This window comes from Pituophis catenifer, unplaced genomic scaffold (assembly GCF_029215685.1).
Source record: "Pituophis catenifer annectens isolate HBS135680 unplaced genomic scaffold, rPitCat1.0.hap2 SCAF_1, whole genome shotgun sequence".
In the NCBI taxonomy this organism is placed as follows: Eukaryota; Metazoa; Chordata; class Lepidosauria; order Squamata; family Colubridae; genus Pituophis; species Pituophis catenifer.
Window position 1 is genome coordinate 202,460,454 of NW_027256881.1, and position 25,940 is coordinate 202,486,393.

Consider the following 25,940-nt stretch of genomic DNA (forward strand, 5'->3'; position numbering starts at 1 on the left):
TACACTATAATGAACTTTAAAAGCCTTCCTTGTTGAAAAGCCACAAGTAGTTTTCTTCCATTTTATAGCCATAATGTGAGAGTCCCACGCATGCTACAATTAGTAAAAAGGGGCCCTTTTAATGATATGGTTTCAGACACTTAGGTGAGCAAGAATTAGTACCTAGCCATATTATATTTCATGTCCTTATCTTTATTTTTATGCCATAGAAAGTATTTTTTTTAAAGCAAGTTAGATTTTTAAACAATGTCTGTAGATAAAATCTTACAAAACAAAGACTTTTTAAAATGAAAAGCTTTTATACTAAAATGATATAGTAATCAGCCACAAAGACAGCTGTAAGCAGCACGTTTTAGCTGAGAAGAAAGAAGAGGAGGAGAAGGAAGAGTTTTATTTCTGATGCTGGATTTAATTTCATTAAATTAAACTTTTCAGGATGGTGGGTAATAAAGAAGCATTTTCACAGGCAAAGCTAGGCAAAGTTAAGCACATCAGGAAACAGCCAGACGTATGTGGACATCTGCATTTAAAATCATGATGTTTTAAAAACATTAAACTCTGCCAGACTAGTGATCTCAATGTTTTTACAGCACTATAGTTCTTCCACAAAATGAATTTACTGAGAAGCTTTCTCTAACCCAAGATGTTCTGGAAACAACTGTGCTACAATTATAGATCCCTGGTACAAACTCAACATTCTTAGCCCGACATCTGAAAAAAATTGTTAGGGGAGGTGGGAACGAAAATTGTCTGAATCATACTTTCCTTTGCAAACTATGCAAAATTCAAAATAAATGCACTTTTTTAGAACTTGTGTCTGATAAAGTGATCATCATCCTGAGGAGAAATAAAGTCACCAGAGAGGGAAAAACCAGAAGGTGTATGCGATTCTGTCAATTTTCACCCAAACAATAAAAGGTTAGAAAGCTGACACCAAAAACTAAGAATGAAAGAAAAATTATGCTGCATTTATTTAAGAGATTGTTTGGTTCAGAAAGGCACAAACTGTCTTGTGCTGCCACTCCCCAGGAGCTGGTATTTAAGATATGCCAATAGGAACACCACAAGACTGCTACTGAAACAAGAGTCCCGATGTGTAAAAAATGCTTAAGAATATCTATTACCTGCTTTATTGTGCAAAGCTACACACAGCCTGCACAGCCTTCCACCCCCCACATATGTATATGTATATGTGTATATGTATGTGTATGTATATGTATATGTATATGTATATGTATATGTATATGTATATGTATATGTATATGTATATGTATATGTATATGTATATGTATATGTATATGTATATGCATATGTATATCCATCCATCCATGGTGAAGTGAATAACATTCCCCCACCCTCAGAGGCAAGCGTTAGGGTTACAGTTGTCTAAGGACTTGGCTGTGCCATCCTGCTTGGGACTCACAGAGGACCAGGGGTGAAATCCAGCAGGTTCTGACAGGTTCTGGAGAAGTAGTAGCGGAAATTTTGAGTAGTTCGGAGAACTGGCAAATACCACCTCTGGCTGGCCCCAGAGTGGGGAGGGAATGGCAATTTTGCAATATCCTTCCCCCAGGAGTGGGGAGGGAATAGGAATTTTGCAATATCCTTCCCCTGGAGCGGGGTAGGAATAGAGGTTTTGCAGTATCCTTCCCCTGCCATGCCCACCAAGCTATGCCTACCAAGCCACACCATGCCCACCAAGCCACGCCCACAGAACCAGTAGTAAAAAAAATTGGATTTCACCACTGCAGAAGACCATGTCATTGTGGGACTGATTATGCCCTGAAGTCCCTCCTACCACCTTTTAATTCTCAGTTTTAACTCTCTTCACCTCTATTATAAGTTTATATGCAGTTTTGTTATGTTGTTATATTTTACTTATATATCAGCCAGAGTCCTTCTGTGAGAGAGGTGAGTGCCTTCTAAATTTGATGAATAACTAAATAAAACATACATGTACATTAGCACCGAAAATAATAAAATAATTAAAAAAAACCCCACCAATTATCATAAAAGTACCAGCAGAGCCATTAGGCAAAAGCATTTCATAAACAATTAAATAAATAATAAAACTTCAAACCCTTAAGAGTCAAATCAAAGAAGTACTCTGGAGAAAGCATACTGTATCCCTCTAATGCAGGGGTATCAAACTCACGGCCCATAGGCTGGATGCATCATGCACTGGCCATGCCCACCCCCGGTTTAGCGAAGGGGGGAAAAGTCACGATATGACATGTGACGATGCAAGTCTGACACCCCTGCTCCAGTAGTGGATTTCAATTTCATTTGCTACTGGTTCACTTGTATGCGTGCGCACGCTCGCACATGTGTGCAATGCTTCTGCGCATGCACAGAAGTGTCCGGGCGGATGGGCGGAGCCTCCCGCCACCGACGGCTATTGGTTTGCCCAAACTGGTAGCAACCAACCACTGCCCTGCTCTAATGCAAAGCACCCTGTACTTAAATGCTATCTACCAGCAAGGATTAAATAACTTGATGAGGAGATTTTTATTTTTTTTAACTGAAAAAACAGCTAGGGAAAGAGTTGTTATTACCAGAGTTGGTGATAATACATTTTATTACTTTTCAGCATAATTTCAAAGCTGTTAAAACAGAACAGAACAAACTATGGGGGAAAAAAACCTTGAAAAGGCAGCATCTCCGAAGAATAGCAGGGAGGAAAAAGCAAAATCTAACAAAACCTTGAAGGAGGCAGAATTTTGCAGCTGGAGAGGGTTAGAGAACTCCTCTTGTCCTATCTTCAACTTTCAGTCTCTGTGGCTGCCTTTTGGTTTATTTCTGCTTTTGTTGTTTTGTTGTTTTTCTTTCTAAAGAACATAGCACACTCTTTAGTCGCCAGTGTTATCCACTGAGGCATTTTTTGTGCCCTTTGATAATAAGGGAAGGAACACTGAGGTTCTTGCGGTGTTCTAGTGCAAATGTCCTCTGCAAATGGAGAAAGTATTCCGAAGGAAAAATCTTTTTGTTAACGTTTTCTTTAAATCCACCTGTCAATCAAATCAACAGCTTCTTGTTCTATGTGGGGTTCCTTTTATAAGATATTCTTTCCCTCGCATGCTCCATTTCTTTGACTAACTTATTTCCAGGGAGAAAAACTGCCACTTGCTAGAAAATCCTGCTTTAAAAACATTTTTTTTCTTAAATCATTGGAAACTTCAGCGTTCATTAAGAATCCTTCTACTTATGGTGCAAATGTCACCCAATGGTCAGGACATCGATTGAAAGCAAACAAAAGGTCCAGATCTAACTAAAGTTGTTTAAAATGACAAGTCTGATTCAAGCCAGCAAAATTAAACAAGGGTTTTAAAAACTGTAGATTGGATAATTTAATATTTGCTGTTAACTAATTGCATTTATTATGTAACATTGTGTTTGATACAATAAATTATTGATACAATATTGTATCAATAATTTATTGTATCAAACACAATTTCCTATGCAGCTTTCTAGCAAGAACCTAATTTATCTTTATATTATCAATAGCAATAGGATTTTGACTTATATACCGCTTCACAATGCTTTACAGCCCTCTCTAAGTGGCTTTACAGAGTCAGCATATTGCCCCCAACAATCTGGGTCCTCATTTTACCGAGGATGGAAGGCTGAGTCAACCTTGATTCAGGTGAGATTTGATCTGCCAAATTGCTGGCAGCCAGTGATCAGTAGAAGTAGCTTGCAGTACTGCACTCTAACCACTGCACCACCGCAGCTTGATATTAGATTATCATTAACATCATCATCGTCATTTTAGCCATGGTCTATCCACTGCAGGATGAAGGCCTTTTCCACATGTTTCCAACCCGTACAGTCCTGAGCTTTTTTTTAAAGCTGCTAAAGAATGGCATTTATGCATGTAGGTTTTATATGTTTATATGTCAACAATTAAAATAAATCTATAACAAAAGTTTAACTTAAATGATAGAAAATAAAGATAAGATACCTGTTGGTTAGTCATTAAAGATGAAGACGGATAGACATTTTAACATTGGTGGATGTTATTTTGACATACATATTTTTTGCCTTGAAAACAAATCACTTGGAATGAAGGGAAGATACCACAGCATAGCTTTTACTACATTTTAACGAATGCTATTTGATTGATTGTATTAGTCAGTGTCCTATCAGATAGATAAGATTAAGAAATAGATATCACACAGGCCTAAAGTTACTTTTATTAGGCCAGCTATTGTAACACTGTCCTTCCCTTCCTCCTTATTTTATCTTCATGTGAAGCAGGGTGCAGCTATCAGAAGTCTTTTCTGAAACCATTTTCTTGCCTCAGGGCAAACAATCTCATTTATTGGATTGTTGCTTTGATAGATGATCTCCCCTCTGTCCTTCAAAACCATCCTCTCTACTCATTACAATTAGCCGGCGCCTGTTTCACTAAAACATAAGGCTCTAATATAATTCAGTATGTAACAACTACCTGCATCGATTATTATTTTCGCATAAAATAGTAATTGATAAAAAGAGGAAGAAAGAGCTACAATATGGCCCTCACAATGTGTGTGGGGGGGAATACCCTGTTCATGTATTTAAAAATGATAGATGGGGCATGAGGTGTCAGAAAGCAAACCGTCATGATCCGCAGAGAGAAAGGAAGTGAGAAAACATGCATTGCAATATTGCAGTGCAAAGACTTTAGATGTTTGCATGTGATTTCGCAGGGCAACTACAAACATGGTGGGGAAACCATGTTTTGCTTAATGTATTTACATACGGCCGGGTCATCTACCAGAGAGAGGAATACTTCATGTCTTTAGCTTGACACCTGCTTTCCATTCTGACTGAAAAAAAGAGGCAACCGATAGTAAATATTATGCTTCTTCAGCATCCTTTAGGAAGATCTTTTTTGGCCACCTTCTTACTTCTACTAATATGTAAACACAGGTCTTCTGATTGGACAGACTGCTAACCACAGCCTCTTATATTTCTCATAATCCGACTGGGAAGTAAGCCATTCAGTTGTGTTAAGGTATAAAAACCAGATTTGGAGGGGAAATTCTTTGCCGGTAAAGGTGATGTGCCACCGTGAAGAGAAGGACCCACGTTTTACCAAATATATTCTGCAGACTGAATATATCTAATACAATGGGATTTGTCTCTTAGATAGCAAAGTAATGCATATCTTGGAAAATTTGTAATCTGGCCATAAAAAGTTGAGCGATAGAAAACCATCAAATGATTGACTGGTACAATCACACAAGAAAACAAAGAAAGCCTATTAGAGCACATAAAACATGGCATTCATTCCAGGAGAAGAATAGTTCACTAGGTTGTTTGCCTTGGCAAATAATTGTTATGATAACATGACTACTTCCAGGTTTTTGAATTGTTTGTGAGAGTTTACCAATGAGGAAGTTAACAAGAGATACTCCATCCGTGAAATGTGGACTCCACCCACCTTTCTTTCCTTCCTACCAGCAGTTAAATATATAACTCTTCTTTGCATGTTTGTAGAATTAAACCTAACAGACTGCATTTTATTTTGTGGGAGAATCTTTGCTATTGTTTTTAGAAATTGAATGAGTGAGTGAGTGAGTGAGTGAGTGAGTGAAGTCTCCTCTCCACCCCCATCTTAGAATTAATGCAATCAGAAATAAGCATAATTTACTTCCTTCTACCAGCACAGGATTTGTGCTTTTACTACTGGTGGTTTGTTTTGCATCTCTTGAGTTCTGTGATGCATTTCTTCACCAGAGTGTTTCAGTATAAATAATACAACATGGGATATAAATATATGTATGCAGGAGCAATAATTGTCCATTCTCTCCAGGAGCTTGGCCATGAGATGAGCTGCAACTATTGACTGGAATAAAAACTGCCTAGAAAAATGAGGGAAAGGGAAGTATATACAGTATGTGATCCAGTGGTGAAATCTATTTTTTTTTTTACTACCGGTTCTGTGGGTATGGCTTGGTGGGTATGGCATGGCTTGGTGGGCGTGGCAGGGGAAGGATACTGCAAAATCTCCATTCCCATCCCACTCCAGGGGAAGGATACTGCAAAATCCCCATTCCCTCCCCACTCCTGGGGGAAGGATATTGCAAAATCTCCATTCCCACCCAACTCTGGGGCCAGCCAGAGGTGGTATTTGCTGGTTCTCCAAACTGCTCAAAATTTCTGCTATCGGTTCTCCAGAACCTGTCAGAATCTGCTGGATTTCACTCCTGATGTGATCACATGCATATGGAGAAAGTACCAGGAAGGAGGGAGGGAGGGAGGGAGGGAGGGAAATTTAGATAGACTTGTAATGAACAAAGACTGATTCTGATGGTCTCAAAATATGAATCAGAATTGAATATAAAAACAGCGATTGCTAAGCATTCATAATTATTCATCATCACTTTTCACCCATTTTGTTTAATGTGAAGCCATCAGTTTGTGGTCAGGTATCATCAACTTTCTTCAGGCTGAAAAGATGCAGGAGTAGAAGGATTGAGAAGGACTTCATAGGTTGAAACAGACTTAGATTGATTCTTAGCACGATGGAGTTGCTGTCTACACAGAAATCTTCTGGTTCCATGGATGCTCCATCTATTGCCTTGGATGGGGTGGTATTCTCCAAAGGAGCTGGTATGGAGTCTTGGCCTTTTCCTGGACTCACGTTTTCTGCTGAAGCAGCAGGTGGAGGCCACAGCTTTTGGCCAACTTTGCCAGTTGTGTCATTCCCAAGACTAAAAAGTGCTAAAAACAGTGATCCATGCCATCATCATCTTTTGGTTAGATTACTGCAATTTATTCTACTGGGGCATGCTCTTGACTATTACAAAAAAATTGCAGCTGCCCATCTTCTGACCCGACACAACTACTGCAGTGTTGCAGAATAACACCTTTCTTGAGAGAGTTCCTTTTTTGGTAGGGGGTTTTTATAGGCCTAATTCAAGAAGCTGGTGATTACCTAACAGGGATAGGCTCTTGTTACAGCCCTGACCAAAGAAAGTGTTTAATCATATTGGCTAATTAGTTCATTGCACTCTTAACATGTGATGCCAATTAGCATTGGTGGCAACATGGCTCTTTTTTGAAAAAAATATTAGAACATTTTACAAATGATAGCTCTATCAAACTCTGGCTAAATGGAAGCTGTATATGTGTTTGCTTCAGATCATAAGGCTACAATATAGGACAGGGGCCGAATCTGGCCCATAGGGTGTTTAGATCCGGCCCTCGGGGCCACCCTGAAAACCACAAAGGACCGGCCTGTGGTGCCTCTGCCAGCAAAAATGGAGCTCAGGAGGGCCACAGGTAGCCTTCTTCAGATCCTTTTTCACTGGCAGAGGGTTGCAGGAAGCCATTGCAGCTGAAAACAGAGCTCAGGAGCCTGTTTTCTGTGGCAGAGCGCTCAGGCCACCACAGGTGCCCCTGACATGAGTGACGTTGAACTGGCCACGCCTACCCTAGCCACACCCACCCTGGTCCCCCAAAGTCAAACACAACCCTGATGCGGCCCTCAATGAAATAGAATTTGACTCCCCGATATAGGAGAATTTTATTTGAGGGAAGTAATAGCGAAGCTGCGCTCCTATCTTATATAGTAAATATAAACTATAATTGTACTTAATATTCACTTTTCTGATGAGGTTTACTGAAGAAAGAATCTAAAATATGACCCAATTCATCTGCAGCCTTTTGTTGACTCCTAAAATTCCAAACATTTTCATGAATGTTCACAAATCTGAAACAGTGTGATGTTTTTGCCTAATACTTGGAATATATTTCTAGGAACTGTGGTTGATTAATTTATTATTTATTTCAATAACAAATTGTAATCATATTAAGCAATCTGTACAGTTCAGGTGCTCTCTGAGCTTGGTTGTTTGCTTGCAAACATTTCATTAGGTAACATCATCAGTACAAGTCTCTGTGTTTTTCTAAAGTATCAAGTGGGAGAAGAGCCTCACTTCATGGGGCACGACAGCCAATGGGAGAGGGCTGCCACTTGGAAGGAGAATCTCTGGGCCTCACCCACTCTGGTGCCCCATGGACAGGGACACCGTCAGTCTTGTTTCTCAGATAGATGAAGTAGTGCAGCAGGATGAATTAATACAAAGTATAAATAAATGAACACTTCAATGGTAAGTCAATTGTCAATTAGTAAGTCCTAAACCTGTCCTTATGTTAGTAGGTTAGCATTATCCAGTATGCATAATATATTGCTCTAATTCGAACTCATTTACACCCAGACATGCTTACACATACATCCTGATTGAACATTCTGTCATCAATCAAAGATCTGAATAAAAGGAGAACTCCATCTGCAATTCCAGAACTAAACATTTCTATTTCTGAAGTTTTATCTCAGTTTCATCCATAAACCTTCCATATTTATCGAATTTAATACTTGTCATTTGTCAACTCCTTTGCAATTCTAACATAATACCTAACTTGTAATTAGAGAATTTTGTCATTCAGATTTGGAGATGCATGGATAGTGTACAAAAGATTCCTGGCATATAGTCAATAGCTGGAGATTCATATGCTGACATTTGATTCCAATCTAATGCAAGGTGTTTGTGCAGCTGAGCTAATGCTTAGTTGTTTGGGGAACTTCCTCGTTTCTATCTGTCAAATACTTTCCCCACAGAGACTTAACTGCCACTGATAACGTGTCACTATTTATTTATAAAACTGATTAACCTTGACTTGCTTGTTGTCTCTTTTATGGATTATCTAAATACCTATTGTAATTTAGGCTGAATTTTACTCTTGGACTGAGAAGGACCTCATTCCTAAAAGTAGATAAGGCAAGGCAAGCTGGGCAAAAATAACATTTAATTCCCCTGAATCAAATTAAATTAGTTTTAGTAAAGTTATACTGAATTCAGTAAAATTATTTATTCCTCACCATGTACTTCATAATGTTCATCTTTCTCATATGAAAAAAATAAAATAAATTGATGGAAAATTTTAGAAGAATTTTGAGAATTATAAAAGATCAAGGTGTCCGATTTTAGGGGGCAGTACTCAGTTTGGTTTCTTAGCCAAGGAAGTCAGCATCATCAGAAGGCATTTTCCATGGTCATGTGGCCAGCATGAGTGTATGCCAAGGCACACAGAGCGCTGTTACCTTCCTGTTGAAGTGGTACCTCTTTATCTATTCGCATTTGCATGCTTTCGAACTTCAGAAGCTAGGACAAGTAACAGGAACTCACCCGTCATGCGGCGCTCAGGTCTCGAATCTGGACTGTCAGCTTTCCAGCTGACAAGCTCAGCATCTTTAACCACTAAACCTTCCTGCCTCCCTGAGAATTATAGGTCCATGTAATTAGATATTAGCATTTGCAGATTGGTCCCATCCTTTTTGATTGTGCCCTCAAGAGCTGGTTATGTTATCGAGCCTGGGCTAGCAGGGCTAGCTGGGCTAGCTAGCAGAGGTGGGTTTCAGCAGGTTCTGACCAGTTCTGGAGAACCGGTAGCTGAAATTTTGAGTAGTTCGGAGAACCAGTAGTAAAAATTCTGACTCTCCCCGCCCCCATCTATTCTCTGCCTCCCAAGTCCCAGCTGATCAGGAGGAAATGGGGATTTTGCAGTAACCTTCCCCTGGATTGGGAAGGAAATGGAGATTTTACAGTATCCTTCCCCTGCCATGCCCACCAAGCCACGCCCACCAAGCCATGCCATGCCCACCAAGCCACACCCACAGAACCGGTAGTAAAAAAATTTGAAATCCACCACTGTGAGGTAGCCATTTTTATCCTCTCTTTGCCTTTGTATATTCATTTTTAGAATGCTTATTTTTAAATATGGATTTCATATTTTATATCTTTTTTTCCTATTGTTTAATTCAATCATTGTATGCCTCTCAGAGTTCTTTTTTTGTGTGAGATGGACTATTACAAAAATTTGATTAATTAATAAATAAATGTATCCCTGCTTGGTTGAAGCTCTATTGCCTTGTAGTGTGTCATGGTTTTTAAAAAGTATCATCTTTTCTCCACTGTGTTCTTCATGTTAAATAAAGAATAGCACAGAAATTCTTTTATTTTATTCATCTATTGTTATTATTTGTAAATAGCCCAATCTCAGGACACTGGGTGGTTTGTAAATACATTTTTAGCAAATACATAAATATAGTATAAATATTTTGACGTATCTACAGTGTATCATAAATCTTTTCATTTATGCCAAATTTCACTACATTAATTTGTAAAATGGCTTTTTATTAAAAAAAACCTACAATAAAAAAAGAAGCTGTGGGTTTTACAAAATAAATTCCAGAGATCCACAGAGAAAATGGAAGTCAGTGAAGTACTTAGGACTTGGAGCTTTGCTATCAGTGGCAGTATCAATGGGGACAGACTTCGTCCTTTCATACAGAATAGAATAGAATAGAATAGAATAGAATAGAATAGAATAGAATAGAATAGAATAGAATAGAATAGAATAGAATAGAATAGAATAGAATAGAATTTATTAGCCAAATGTGATTGGACACACAAGAAATTTGTTTTGGTGCATATGCTCTCAGTGTACATAAAAGAAAAGATACATTCATCAAGAATCATAAGGTACAACACTTAATGATAGGGAACAAATAAACAATCAAATCATATTAGGAAACAGTCAATATAAACTGTAAGAATACCAGCAGCAAGGTTACAGTCATAAGTGGGAGGAGATGGGTGATCGAGAAGATTAATGCAGACTTAGTAAATAGTTTGACAATGTTGAGTGAATTATTTGTTTAGCAGAGTGATGGCATTTGGGGAAAACCTGTTCCTGTGTCTACTTGTTCTGGTGTGCAGTGCTCTATAGCTTTGTTTTGAGGGTAGGAGTTGAAACATTTTATGTCCAGGATGTGAGGGGTCTGTAAATATTTTCACAGCCCTCTTTTTGACTCGTGCAGTATACAGGTCCTCAATGGAAAGCAGGTTGGTAGTAATTGTTTTTTCTGCAGTTCTAATTATTCTCTGAAGTCTGTGTCTGTCTTGTTGGGTTGCAGAACCAAACCAGACAGTTATAGAGGTTCAGATGATACTTCACATTTTGCAGAAGTTGTTAGTAGCATGAAACAAAGGATCCGTGTTATATTGCTGTTCTATGACCTGTTTGCTCAACTTCACTATAACCAGGTTCAGTTGTGTATTTTAAATAAACACCTGCACACCAGTTATTTTTTTAAAGCTGGTGAAAATTAAAAGGAAGTGACTGAAAATATTCTCCACAAAGTATGTTATTCCCGTTATGCAAATATGTCTGGAGTATCCCTCCACTACTTCATATTTTTCATCCTGGATTATCTTCAGCATGTATATTTCAAGAGAAACTTCATTCCTTTCCTTTGAATAGCACTTCCTTTTGTATCCTTTTCATAGTTAATCACAGCAGATGTTTACTAAGCTATTCAATTAATAGTTTTGCTATGAGTTTACTGTATGCAGTTGACAAAGAGACAAGGACCATTATAGGACCTGAAACAAGGGCATTATTTAATTTCTCCAGTCATAATACGTAGTCCAAAATGGGTAATACCATCTGAAACTAAAGTTTGGTATTCATACAATGTATCTTTCTTTTTAAAAAAGAATTTCATTATTTTTTAAACCTAGGGTTCAAATTCCTATTACTTTCAAATTACCTAGAAAGTGAGAATTTGATGTGGAGTTAATCTCATAGATAGCTACAGGTAGAGCTAAGTATTGAGCTGAGAGACTTCTATTGCTTAAATCAGAATACAATTTGAAGAATGGCAAAATTTCACTAGAGCAGTAACACCAACTACATTTATAGTAGGTAATATATATATATATATTTGCTATACATCTAAATATAGCACAGTTAAAAACACAAGAGGTTAAAAATAGAACTCAGAAGTTCGAAACCTCAAAGAGTGGGATATGTGAGAAGAGGCATCTGAAGCTGGAGATGTTTGGAAGCTGCGGTGAATGAAGAGAGCAAAGGAAAGTCCTTTCCACCACATAATGTTATCCAGTGCAAGTTATTTGCTTTTTTTACAATTTACGTTTTGGATGGTTGAAAGTATGCCATTCTCTTGACTGCATTATACAATTCTGAAGTGCTATCTTTGGGATTTAAGGTGGATACTGATGATCAGAATAAATAGAAGTCAGTACTTTAAGATCAAGCTGAATACTTCAATGAGCAGAACTGGAGTCTATCATTCCACAGAAGTGCAATAGATGAGAACTGAATTAGCCCTTTCCTACAGAAGACTTTGCCTCCTACCCACAATTTTTAACACAAAGATAGCTGGAAAAGAACTGCTATGTCGAAGCAGATCACACAATGAATTATGCAAGTTTAACTGTCCTTTGAACAAACATTATCAAATGAGCAGCTGTTTGAAGATAAGAAAACGCAACCTACTATGACATGTAAAAATACATGTTGTCTTATAGTTCCATCAATAGATTGTGGAAAAACAACAATCATACAGAATGGTCATTTCTAAAGCATGGGAAGTTAGAGGGCAGCCTTACATTTCTCTGATGTCATTAATTGAATGTTAGAAATTCAATAGTGGTGGCACGATTCTTTGATTTAGCTGTTCTGAATCTAGTACAGGAGGAAATATAATAGGCCCCTGACCTGGTCTACTGTATTTATTTTTTATTGGGGTTTTTGTATTGGCAAGAGATGGATTTTGCTAAAGCCTTCAGCTTTTCTTCAGATATCACACTAGACCCATGATGGTGAACCTATGGCACGCGTGCCACAGGTGGCATGTGGAGCCATATCTGTAGGCACATGAGTGTTGCCCTAGCTCAGCTCCAGCATGCATGTGCAAGCTGATTTTCGGGCCTTCTGGTCCACCGGAAGTCAGGAAATGGGCCATTTCCAGCCTCCAAAGAGCCTCTGGGAGGCTGGGGAAGGCTGTTTTCACCCTCCCCAGGCGCCAAGAAAGCCTCTGGAGCCCTGGGAGAGTGAAAAATGGGCCTACTGGTAACCTTTTTGCCGTCGCGTGCCAAAAGCGGGGGGGAGCATGGGGGGCATTGAATTATGGGGAGCACGATCCCCCACTCCCCCCACTTTTGGCACGCAACAGCAAAAAGGTTAGCCATCACTGCACTAGACTTTTACATGAAAGACACATTTATCTTACAGAGATCCTAGGTGAAAGAGACTTTTGTTGCTACTTGAAATGGAAAAAAATGGGATAAAATAATTTCTTGTCAAGCAAGCCCAAATGATATTTCTTCTGAGTCTTGTACAAAATATCCAAGAATGGATACTAACACTGAAATAAGCTTATGACAAATTCAGCAAAATATACGTGCACATTCTAGTCCACATAGTTGTGCACTTAGCCTGCTGCAATGAACCTTATTTTAATGCTGCTTCAATAGGATCCCAACTCTGATAATTTTTTTAAAAATGATGGTTCTTTTAGATGAATAGCCCTTAAGTGAGTTTTCCCCACATGCCCATATTTAAATATGTTGTTGATGATGATGATGACAACAATGATTTTTTGTCAGATTTGAGAAATTGTTTCACTTTTATATCACATAAAAACCAATACAATTCACTGCAGTTCTGCTTCCATAACCAGGAAGAACAATTATCTCAGACTTTGCATTCATTTTCCCCTGCATTTTATTTTATTCTGGACAAACCACAGATCAGAATCAAAAGAGTGTAACATGCCAGATATCGCCTGTCTATAGTAGCTGCTCATATATTTTGTATTTTATTTTATATATTTCATAGCTTTTCCAATTAAAAGCCAAATAAAAAACCTATGGCGATAACTTTGTAGATACAAAATTAGGGAAGTGTCAGAATTACTCAACCCGCAGACCCAGTGTCATACCACCTTTCTTAGAATTCGATTCTGATTTTGCAAAAATGCTTTTGGTATCTGTTTATTTATAATTGAACAACTGATGCCTTTGAATGCGTGGTGCTTACTCTGTGACCTGGAAATTGTTGATTTTGTTTATCAACAGGACTTTATTAAAAAAAAAAATACTCATACTATTATGGACCCAATCTCAGTTTTAGATATCTATTAGTCAAATGAATTAATCAATATTTTGTGGGTAAAAGAGTCCAGCATCAGCCTCCATATATGCTTCAAAAGTGATGGCTGTTAAATGGAAGAAGCATAACCTTCACTGGTAAAGTGCTTATCCATGGACCCCATGCAAAGCATTGTCATGGTATCGTCCACTGCACAGGTGGACTTCTGGGCATTACTTGTTTCTTCCTTGCACTTTTCAAAACTACCCATTGCTTGTCAGCGTAGATTGGAGCAAAAACACAGCCAAATGAGCTAATTCTACTTTATTGTATGATAACATTAACAGAATTTTGCAAATCTGATAGAATAGAATAGAATTCTTGATTGGCCAAGTGTGATTGGACACACAAGGAATTTGTCTTGGTGCATACGCTCTTGGTGTACATAAAAGAAAAGATACATTCATCAAGAATCATAAGGTACAACACTTAATGATAGTCATAGGGAACAAATAAGCAATCAAATCATATTAGGAAACAGTCAATATGAATCTTAAGGATACCAGCAACAAGGTTACAGTCATACTCTTCTCTCTCTCTCTCTCTCTCTCCCTCCCTCCCTCCCTCCCTCCCCCCTAGTCTGTTTACAACCCAAGAAAGTAGGAACAGTCTCTTCTGAGCCACGTCACCCACATTCCTTCTGTGAGCTCAGCTGACTTTTATCTGACCACTCCCTTGATTGTGTCTCTTTGCCCTGTCTCCCAAGGTTATTCTCACATATCTTTACACTGCTTCAACTTTTGTTTGGTCTGAGGGAGTAATTGGTCTTTGAGTACCCAGGTTATAAAAAAATGTTCATGCATAAGGTTGAACCCAAGTTTATTAGTAGATTAGCAGAGTAGATACTACTGATGAATAAATTCCCTTCAAATCAGTTCTGCTTTAATGCTCCCCAATCTGCTTCTGGTGGGTTGGGGAGCCATTAAAGCAGATTTGGAGCACACAGAGCCTAATGTAGAGTTCAAGATTGCATGAGAAATTTCCACTGAATGTGTAGACATCCATATGCCTAGTATTGTTTGAAACCAGAGAATTACTTCCTAGTGATATCTTTACCCTGATTTCCATCTGGCCCTGGATCCAAGAACCTTTCAGCCACTTTTTTCAAAATGGTGGCATACACTTTGTCTTTTCCAAGCCATCTATTGTTACTGACACCAAAGGATGCAAAATACTGTGCATATACATTATTTATTTATTTGTTTGTTTGTTTGTTTATTTATTTATTTATTTATTTATTTATTTATTTATTTATTATTTATTATTCATCATGAGACCAAATGGATGTACACAGAATAAAAACAGAAGAATAGTAGCCATTAATAATGTATATTGGACTTTGGGGAGGGGCAGTTGCCCATGGTTTAATGTTTAAAATGGTTGAATCAATACTTCTAATTAAAGGCAATAAAACTAAGTGGTTAAAATATAAACAACAGTGTTTCCATATTTTCAGTTTTTCGCACTCTCCTATGGATCGGGCAACTGGTTTAAATGTATGAAGAAGGGTAGCAAACCCTTTGCACTGCTTAGTCATTTCCCTTTTAGTGTCAAACCTACAACGGGCCACACAGTTTAGGGATTGCAACTATCGTATAGTCAGACCATGTATAATTGACACTGGATTTTATTATAGATTTTAGTTGTTATTTATTATTTTATACTAGAATTTTTAAATGTATATATACTGACTGTTTTTATTTGTTCTGATCTCTGGTCTAAGACTGTAATAATAAATTGTTGTTGTTGTTGTATGAATAATAGAATTAATACAATTGACACAGAACAGAATGAGAAAAGAGAAAAGATATGCCATCCTGCCCCTGCCATCCAAGTCTTCTAAAGGCCCTGGACGGGCAGATGGGTCCAGCAATTGCGAATCCTTTATGCAGACCATTCCATCATGCTTTATTTTTGATGACCACATCACACAAAAGAGAGTTTGATGACAGGGTATCAGTGAGGGCATGGGAAGTCTCTTCTCTTTTTAAGAAGTATAATATACTTAACAAATTAAATAAACATTCATTTGAAGTTCAAAAACTTTTAATGCCTGAAATCTCATTTAGTTTTGCTATGACCTGAAATCTTGTAAAAGAATTAAAATGTGAATACCAAATAGTGGTGATCTTCCAAGATTTTAGCCATTTAAAGAAAAAGATATTTTGGCATCCAAACGATGGGCATTGTTGGAATATAACGTTGGATCACTAATTCTACAGTATCTATTTATGCTTTCTATACTGGTACATGATTATTACAGTTGGTTGCAGTCAGCCAGATGTTCAAAGTTAATTTAGAATTTTTGTCCACCTATCAAGTCCTTTCCAAGGATCTGGAATAGGCAGATGTTATTGTTTACAATATTAAAGGTATTGTTGCAGGATGTATTTGTGACAGGTAAGCAACTTTTCTGCCAGTACTGTAGTCCTGCAGCTGCTGGCCCTGGTTGCTCAGCCCTCAGTCCTGAAACCTGTAGCCTACTTGTCACTGGATGTTCTGGAACTCCAACATCTAGTGCAATCCTTGTTGACATAGTTAACCACTGATCTGGTATGGATTCCAGTAAGTTACGTCTCACTGTATTGTTTATGGAAGAAACATTCTTTGTTTGCCCTCTGTCCAGTATGACTGAAACTCTAGCATAGTTCTCATCTTCCTCAGAGCGCACACTCTCCATAACCATCTCAAGATAGCGCTTAACTAGAAGATTACTCTTATTAATATGGTTCATCACAAAGTCAGACAGATGTTTAGACTGTATTTGGTCTTTTTATCCACCTATTAAGTTCTTCCCAAGACCTGAGATAGGCAGATGTTGTTGTTTGATAGTATTAAAGTATCTTGGAAGGATGGAAGCTGTCTTTTGCAGTTAACTGATGGCTGGGATTTTGTCAATGCCAATGGTATTTAGGTGGTGCTACGGATCATTTAGGATTCAACCAGAGACACCCATCATTATTGATACATTTTTTTATTTCTTTTACCACAGTTGTTCTACTTGCAGGGTTCATCAAACACTCAGCTACATGTTTAGACTGGCTTGGCATTATTTTACTGTTTATTATTATTAATTATTCTTTTTATCCTGTTTACTATGGTAAATCGTTCTAACTTGCAAAAATTCCCACACTCTAAATCTTACCTCTTAAAACAGATACGTCTATACACAATTTCTTCTGAAAGAATACTTTTTGTGTGCTTTTTCTGAAGCGAAAAACTGCACTGAAACATTTGGAGAAGTAGTAACTCAGAAAAACAAGGTGCATTCTGACTGATTAGTCTGAACATTGAACAGTGAACAAAATTCTCCAACAACCAGATGAGTCTGGGAAGGTTCTCCAGATGACACTTGATATGTTCCTGCTGGTTGTCCATGTCATCTGGCCTTTGGATCAGACCACAGTTCCCATCAACCCAGCCAACCTGTCATGCTGGCTATACATATGTGGTGCTAGGTTGGGAAAGCTGATCCCAACCGGATCATAGAGCAGATGTTATGCATTAAACACAAACATTCTGTGTAAACACTTGGGCTGGGGACATAAAAACAAATCAGTAAGAAACCATCCACCACAAAGAACGTTTACTTCCCACTCAAAGGCATTCACTTCTGGGGGGAAAAAAAATCTAATTTTATTTTAGCACTCTTTAGCAACCTTATCCCCAGAGACCAAGTCAAGGAGGCCGTTTTCCCGAAGACCCAAGGCTCAGAGTTTAACAGTTCAACTCGGTCACCCTTCCAAGTCCTGGTTCGCCCTAACTTTTTAGTCGTCCAGAAGTTGCTTGGGCTTGTCCTCCGTGTGCACAGCAGCCGGGTTTGTTCCCTTCACACGCGCGCCTAAACCTCTCCCTCGTCCCCACACCCAGTTCCACCGGTTGAGCGGCGTTCGCGCTTTCTCCAAACCGCGGGGTAACTTCCTGCCTTTGTGGCAGGAGCGGGAGTTTTGTTTTCGTGCTGTTTTTTTTGGGGGGGGGGTTGCCTTTCCCCACGCCTTGGCACCTCGCCCCCATATTGTCTTCCCCGCCTTCGGTTCCCCCTCCACCTCTTCCTGACCGTCGAGCCCAACCTGACTCCTCCCTTCCACGCCCCCCTCTCTCTCCCCGGTTGCTTTTCTGCGCCTGTGGTGGGCCACAGAGGGGCCGGGCCCCCCATCCTGACAGAGAATGACAGCCAAGAGATTTTTGCCCTCAGTCTCCGAACTTCTCTAATGTTTAACTTGGCGCTGCTGACGACCCAGCGTATCCGGGACGGGAGGGGAGGGAGGAGGGAGGGAGGGAGAGAGCCTGAGGAAAAGGCGCCCGCCGCTGCTGTTTCTTCCCCTTTTACATATTGATTTCCCTGGAAGCCAAAGAACCGGCAGGAACTTCCCGCAATGAAGGTAAGTAAGTGGGGTTTCGCCCCTCACGTCTAGCTGAAGCAGCGCGGAAAACTGCGGCGAAACTCCTCTAGGTGATTGCTTCCTTGAGCGAAGGCAAGGAAGGCGACTCGGTGGCGCTCGCCTCTCTCAGCTCGAGGTGTCCCGTGGCTTTTTTGGCAAGGGGGTGGGGGGAGCTTCGCCGCTTGCTGTGTTGTTGGCACGATTTAAGGCGCCCCACGATTCAAACGTTGAAGCCTCCTTAGCTGGCCCCGCGGTGCTGCACACGTGGCGGTATCGTTTCTGAAGAGGGCGGCTTTGCTGTCAGCATGTGGAACATTTTGCACCTCGGCACTGCTGAACAACACTTAAAGTGGATAGCCTCTTCCCTTCAACAGAGCCTCCCAGCTGTATCTTTAAAAAGGCAACCAAACGTCAATCAGTAGCAAGGTTCTTAACCGGGGGTGAAATTCCAGTGGCTCAGATCGATTTTGACAAACAAATTAAAAAAAACAAAAAACCGCAGGAGTGTTTTTCTCTTGCTTTGACAGGAAAACAAGTTTGGAGTTCAGTTTTGTGCCCGCCCTTGGGTAGTTGCAACCCACATACTCCCGTCATCTTTGACAGGAGACAGGGGCCACAGAAATACTCCTGCCCTGTGTTGTTTGTTCACAGCATTCAAAAGTATATTTACTTTTTAAACAAGAGACAGAACATAGTACCAAAAAGAGGGTTCATTTGCATATCTATAGTATGAAGGTGAAACCTGTGTGATTTACAGCATGGGTGTTCTCATAGTGGAGAAATGGGCAGCTAACTTTATGAAATCAACACAGGTCCAGGCAAGGATCTGCAGTATTGAATGGGAGTTACCGGTTAAAAAGATTATATGTAAAATCCAATATAATTCTTGTAGACAAAGTTGCTAAGATAAATGTCTAACTGTTGAGATTCAACCACCTCTTAGAGAAATAAATTTCATATTATAATCTTATTATTGATATCTTGATAAGAGTGGAAGGTTGTTTGTATTAAATGATAATCAAAGGTGGGGGGGAATCAAATAGCTAAAATCTGTTGGTAATAAATTAAATACAGTCAATTTGGGGCAGTAGTTAAGGAAGGAATTCTAAGGAACTAGAAGTTCTAAACCTGTCTTGGTGTGAAACCAGCTGGATGACCATTGACCAGTGATTTATCTTAGTCCCCTAAAGAAGGCAGTGATAAACCACTGCTTGAAATTTTTGCCCAAAAAACAATAAGGACTTGCCCATGTACACTGGAAAACAACCTTATTCAAAGGAAGTAGTAGTAGTAGTAGTAGTAGTAGTAGTAGTAGTAGTAGTAATAATAATAATAATAATAATAATAATAATAATAATAATAATAATAATAATAATAATAATAATAATAATAGCAATAAATATAACTGGAGAACAATCCTGATAAGTGGTGAGGGTGTTTTTTAAAAACATGGCACAAGGCCTGTTGATAATCCAGCTATATTTATCTTTATTCTCCATGAAAAACAACCTTTTTTTTTCAATTTATCCTTTGAATATTCTGGCTTCAAGGCTAATTTTATACAAAATGATTGGTAGGATGATTGAAGGAAGTTTTTATTCACAGATGCTTTTCAAATGGATAAAACCTAATTAGTACTGTGAATTCAAATAATATTTTAACATAAAATTAAAATAAACCACTCAACTGAGAGACAAGAAACCTGTTCTATTTGTATCATGTGCAGATGAGCGGGTTACTACTTTGTAATGTCATGGCTGTGACTTGGAGAAATGAAATTCCTGGAGTTTTTTATTAGGAAAACTATTGTTTTGTTTTGAGGGGCAGGGGGATGAAATTTTGGAGGGAAATTGAATTTAGTTTTAGCACCCTTTATTAATATACAGTCATTTGGTTACCTATGAAATGCATGACAGATGGTTTGGTTTGTTCATAAAAGTATGTTTGATGTACCGTATAAAATTAAAAAATATGATTTATTCACTCAATAAATATAATTTTATTTTTTGAATATACTTTAAAAAATTTTTAATATCTGTTACAACTGGTATTACAAAGTGGTATATTGTAAGAAATCTAGTACTGTATCTCTTTTATGCCTTTGTAGGAAAAGGAGGCAAGTTCAGAGTACTGAATACAGGAAACCACCAATGTTGCAGAAAAAGAAAATTGTGCATTCTGGACATATATCAAAAGTATTAATTTTTAGAAAATGAGAAAGAGAGAAGCACAGACCAAAAAACCACATTTTGTCACATGAAAGATTTTCTAACCAGTTTCCTTTTTCTGAACATAAGGTGGTATACTTACCAACAGTTTCTAATTTTTCTGATCCTTTATTTTTGATTTTACAGTAGACTTCTAAAAGATGTCTTGTCTTGATGCAGACTACTCTTTCACATGTTAAGTTAGTTAAACTCAGAAATAGTGCATCTTCAAAAAGACCTCCACATTATAATCATTCTATAAAAAATTATGCAATGAAATTTTAGAAATAGGATGTTGTAGTAAATAAGCCCTTGGTTTAGTCAAGAAGATATTTCCCAGATTCTAACATACATTTAACTTCTTCATTTGTTTCTTTCCAGACGATAGTGAAGTGCTTATTAGGGCTTCTTGCACTTGGAGTTATCATTACAGTCATAGTTGTTCCAGTAGTTTTGCTAACAAGGGAAGGTAAGTTTAAACATTAATTCCTATTTTAGTATTGTAAACGATTTTTGAAATCAGTTTTCTAAACCTGGTGGAATAAAACTCAGTTTTATTCCACCAGGCGGGCCTGGCCTAATCTTTTCCCTCTTTTTAATTATGCAAATTTTAATCGGTTTTTAAATGATTGGGGTGTTTTAATCTGTCTGGGCCAAATTGTTTAATTCGATTTTACTTTGTTTTTAAATTTTGTATCTATGTATTTTTACTGTTTGGCTGTTCACCGCCTTGAGTCCTTCAGGAGTAGGGCAGTATATAAATCAAATAAAGTAAGTAAGTAAGTAAGTAAAGCCTTCTGCCAGAGCTTCTTTATCTAAAACAGAGCAAAATAAATAAATAAATCTGATGTTATATAAATCAGGGTTGTACAAACTTTGAAAATAATTTTTTTTCTTCCAGAAAATAATTCAAATAATTCAGCAGCTCCCTGCTACTTATTAAAGCAGCCTACTTTTTTAGTTTCTCTGTAAATCTGAAAAGGGGCAGCTGTTTCAATAAATGATTGGATGTAATGCTACTCCTTTAAAATTGTTATGCCACAGGCGCCCCTGACACGAGTGACATTGAGCTGGCCATGGCCACCCCGGCCCCCAAGGTTGAACACAACCCTGATATGGTCCTCAATGAAATTGAGTTTGACACCCTTGCTCTATGCTTAAACTGGAAAGAGGCCAAAATTCAGGCTCAGTTCTTCAGAAATTTTGCTCTGAGCATAGGGTCTGGAGAGTCAGTTTGGTCGTCACCGGGCTTGAAATCAGGAGACTGTCAGTTCTAATCCCACCTGAGGCATGAAAGCCAGATGGGTGACCTAAAGCCAGTCATTTCTCTAAGCCAAACTCACCTCAAGGTTTTATTGTTGTGGGGAAAATAGGAGGAAGGTATTAAATATTTTTACTGACTTTAGCTATTTGTAAAAATAATAAAGGTGGGATTCAACTGAATAAAATATCATGCTAAAATGAATCCACTTGTAGAATAAATTTGGTCTCATTTTTGTTATATCAGATGAAATTGGTTATTCATTACTGTATGCTTTAGCTTAAATTAGTTCAGTAGCTATTTAGTAGAATTTGTATAACGTTACGCTTATTAAACCTCAAATCCTGAATGAATTTGTGGTCAATGAACACTCAGAGTTCCTGTGTGTTTTAGGATTTATTATCCTTGTGAGTTTTAGAATTTATCGCTTATGATGAGAATGTGAGGATCTGCAAAGGAATCAGTGAAACATTGTAACTGTTATCAGTGAAATAACTTCTTACAGAGTGGAGCCTTCTTTTTTGTGTTTTATATGTGAAACTGTAACAGAAACTTGGCATATAGAAAAAAGAGGAAGTTTTCTCTTTATAGAAAAACAACCGTTTCACCAGGAACAATTACACTGAATTATTTCAATGTTTGAACAATGACTTAATTCCTCTTGTATTTCCATACAAAGCGTAAAGTAAAATAACCCTCAAAATTATGCTGTGTGCATGACGTAAATATACAGTATACAAATATACTGATGCATATTATTCCAATTACTGGTTACAGAATACTGTAATTTCAGGAATGTTGTCATTCTCTTACAGTTCACAGACTTAGATTTATATACCGTTTTGCAGTGCTTTACAGCCCTCTTTAAGCGGTTTACAGAGTCAGCATATTTCTCCCAATAGTCTGGGTCCTCATTTTACCCACCTCAGAAGGATGGAAGGCTGAATCATCCTTGAGCCAATGAGAATCAAACTGCCAAATTGCAGGCAGCTGGCAGTCAGCAGAAGTACCCCACAATACTGCATTCTAACCATTGTGGCACCACGGCTCTTAATGATAGTTTGTTCATGTTGGCATCAACAAATTTAAATTACTTAGTGGTTTTTTTCTGGAAAATTCAGAACACCTATTTTTTTAAAAAAAGGAATCCAGTATACCACTAACTAAATTCCAGAAATCATTCTTTTAAACCCAAAACAAATTGTGTTAATGAAAAGTTTATATTCAAAAATAGAAATATGTTAAATTATAATCTTTCAAAGAAAAATAGTAAATGCAGATTTTTTAGGAAATTGCAGTGAACTTATTTTTTTTATATAATTCTATAATCTTGAATATTGGCTCCAACTTTAAGTATGCAGCAAACTGTATTTCTAAAAGATAAAATCTGTGTACAACACAGCAAAGAAGATAATTTTATGTAACTGGAAAGAAAGAAACTCAATTTCTTGATTCAAGGAATAGATCTAAAATACAAGTTTGTTATTTATCTTTGAAAAGTCTTTGCATTCTACAGACGAAAAAAAAATTAATATTTGCTGTATTGTCTAAAATCCTATACCGCTCTCTGTGGGTATTATATGGATTTTTTTTCTTTTGTCACATTTAGAAAATGACAAAAGAACCACACTACACTTGTTGTAGTGGTTAAGGTGCTGGCCTTGCAACCAGGAAGCTGTGAGTTGTAGTCCTGCCTTAGCCAGCTGGGTAACTTTGGGCCAGTTGCTCTCTCATCTCAACCCACCTCACAAGGTTGTTGTTGTAGAGAAAAATAGGAGGTGGGAATACCATAGGTATGTTCACTGCATTGAGTTGACCAGAATATATATTTAAAGGCAGGATAAAAATCTAATAAGTTTATTTTAATCATTGTAATATATTTAGGGCTTGTTCCACTATGTAATTACTATTTATCTTTTTTTCTCTATTGGTAGAGTAAGCCTTTACTTATTTATTTTAATTTTTAAATTAATTTTAATAATAAGCAAACAAATAGGAAAACAAATATTTTAATTAATTTTCAAAGTGCTTTGGGAGGAAATAAGTAGAAAATAATTAATTTTAAAATCTAGTCTGGAGAAAATTCTGGGAGATTCTCTCTTGTAACAAGAGGTTTGTCTGTTTGACCATTGCATTCTGTATTTGGTAATCAATGATCTGCCAGAAACAAAAGCTGCCCTGAACACCTAGCTCTGTTATGAGAAAGGACTTTGATATTTTAAGTTTGAGATTATAACTGCACCCTTTATCTCTAATTAGATTGAATCAATCTTCACAGAATATAAATTTCTGGCTGTTGGTTACTCATACTATGTTCCTAAAATCAGGAGGAATCTGTCAGCAGCTTTTTCAATTAACATTTTATTAAAAGGCATACGATTTTGTGAACTGCATCTTTTTTTCTAGATTTTTAAAACCCCACCTTTATTATTTTTATAAGTAACTCAAGGGGGTGAATCAGTAGTGGGTTGTCCCCGGTTCAGTCCGGTTCTATAGAACCGGTAGTAAAAACAGTGGGAGGCTCCACCCACCCACCACGACATCATCATGGGTGATCTGTGCATGCGCAGAAGCACGCACGCTCCCATTGCAAACTGGTAATAAAGGTACCCACTCCTGGGGTGAACATACCTAACACTCCTTCCTCCTATTTTCCCTGAAACAAGGTTGTTGCTGTGAGGTGAGTTAGGCTGAGGGAGAGCGACTGGCTTAAAGCCTTCATGAATAAGAAGGAACTGGAACTCACAGTGTCCTGGTTTCTGGCCTTCTATTTATTTCTTAAATAGAAATTAAAATTTGTTTGTTTTTTATCTTGCCTTTATTATTTTTATAAATAACTCAAGGCAGCAAAGATAACTAATATTCCTTCCTCCTTAAGTGTGCTAGTCAGAAACCAGACTTCTTTTGATTTTTGGCTACTACACCTTTTCTTCTTCCCTATTATTTCTAGTAAGTCTGTTTCTCCCTATTGTAAAATCTTTTTTTTTTTTGCACTTTAGCATTTTATCTCCCTATATATTATACATAGCATCATTCATTACAATAACGTACCATTCAGTGTTCTAATCTAGCATAGCATATTGTGCACCATCACTTCTCTCTGACCATTTTATGAGAGATGGGATTCCATCTGTACATAGTGAATCTAGAGAATTCAGATAATTCCTCATAGTAGTTAAAATCAAAACTCCAAGTTTGTTTCTTTTTTTAATTGATCTGTTGCATATCCTTTTTGAAACCACACATAATTAAAACCAGAGATACTCTTTATATTTTCAGTTGGATAGGCCTATTTTTTTTTAAATTCTGTGAGAATGTAAAACTACTTTTTACAAATAATTGGTCCTGACTACATTAGCTAGGGGGTGGTGGGTGCAATGGCTCAGCAGTTAAAAAGCTGAGCTCGTCAGCTGGAAAGTTGACAACCAGGATTCAAGATTTGAGGGCCCCACCTAGCAAGTTGAAAGCATGAAAATGCTACTAGATAAATGGGTACCACTTCACTGGGAAGGTAACAGTGTTCGTGTTTCACCACACCAGAGATGAGTTTCAACAGGTTCTGACCAGTTCTGGAGAACCGGTAGCAGAAATTTTGAGTAGTTCGGAGAACCGGTAGTAAAAATTCTGACTGGCCCCGCCCCCATCTATTCTCTGCCTCCTGAGTCCCACCTGATTGGGAGGAAATGGGGATTTTGCAGTATCCTTCCCTTGCCACGCCCACCAAGCCATGCCACGCCCACCAAGCCACACCACAGAACTGGTAATAAAAGAATTTGAAACCCACCACTGCACCACATGCTCTGCCCTGCTGCATGATTTCATGCTGGCCACATGCCCACAGAAACATTTTCAGACAACACCCTCGGCTAAGAAATGGAGATGAGTACCTCCCCCTAGAGTCAGACATGACTAGATAGGGAAACTTTTACCTTTATTGATATCATCTAGTAAGGCCTTTTGGAGAATATGGATCTTATCTTGTTTACCATATATATAGTGTCTCAATAAAAGTCTAATAAAATCTCTTATCTGAAAAGCTAGAAACTTTGACAGCTGATGATATTTTATTAGACTTTTATT

At 37.9% G+C, this 25,940-nt stretch overlaps 1 protein-coding gene across 1 annotated transcript in view; it reads left to right on the top strand.

The window, feature by feature from the left end:
* The first annotated feature begins 18,301 nt into the window (after window positions 1-18,301).
* Window positions 18,302-25,940, top strand: part of DPP4 (dipeptidyl peptidase 4) — a 73,018-nt gene continuing 65,379 nt past the window's right edge. Inside the window, exons 1-2 of the mRNA XM_070939001.1 lie at window positions 18,302-18,392; window positions 20,981-21,068. Coding sequence (XP_070795102.1) covers window positions 18,387-18,392; window positions 20,981-21,068 — 94 coding nt within the window. The 5' untranslated portion in view covers window positions 18,302-18,386. The remainder of the gene's footprint in view (window positions 18,393-20,980; window positions 21,069-25,940) is intronic.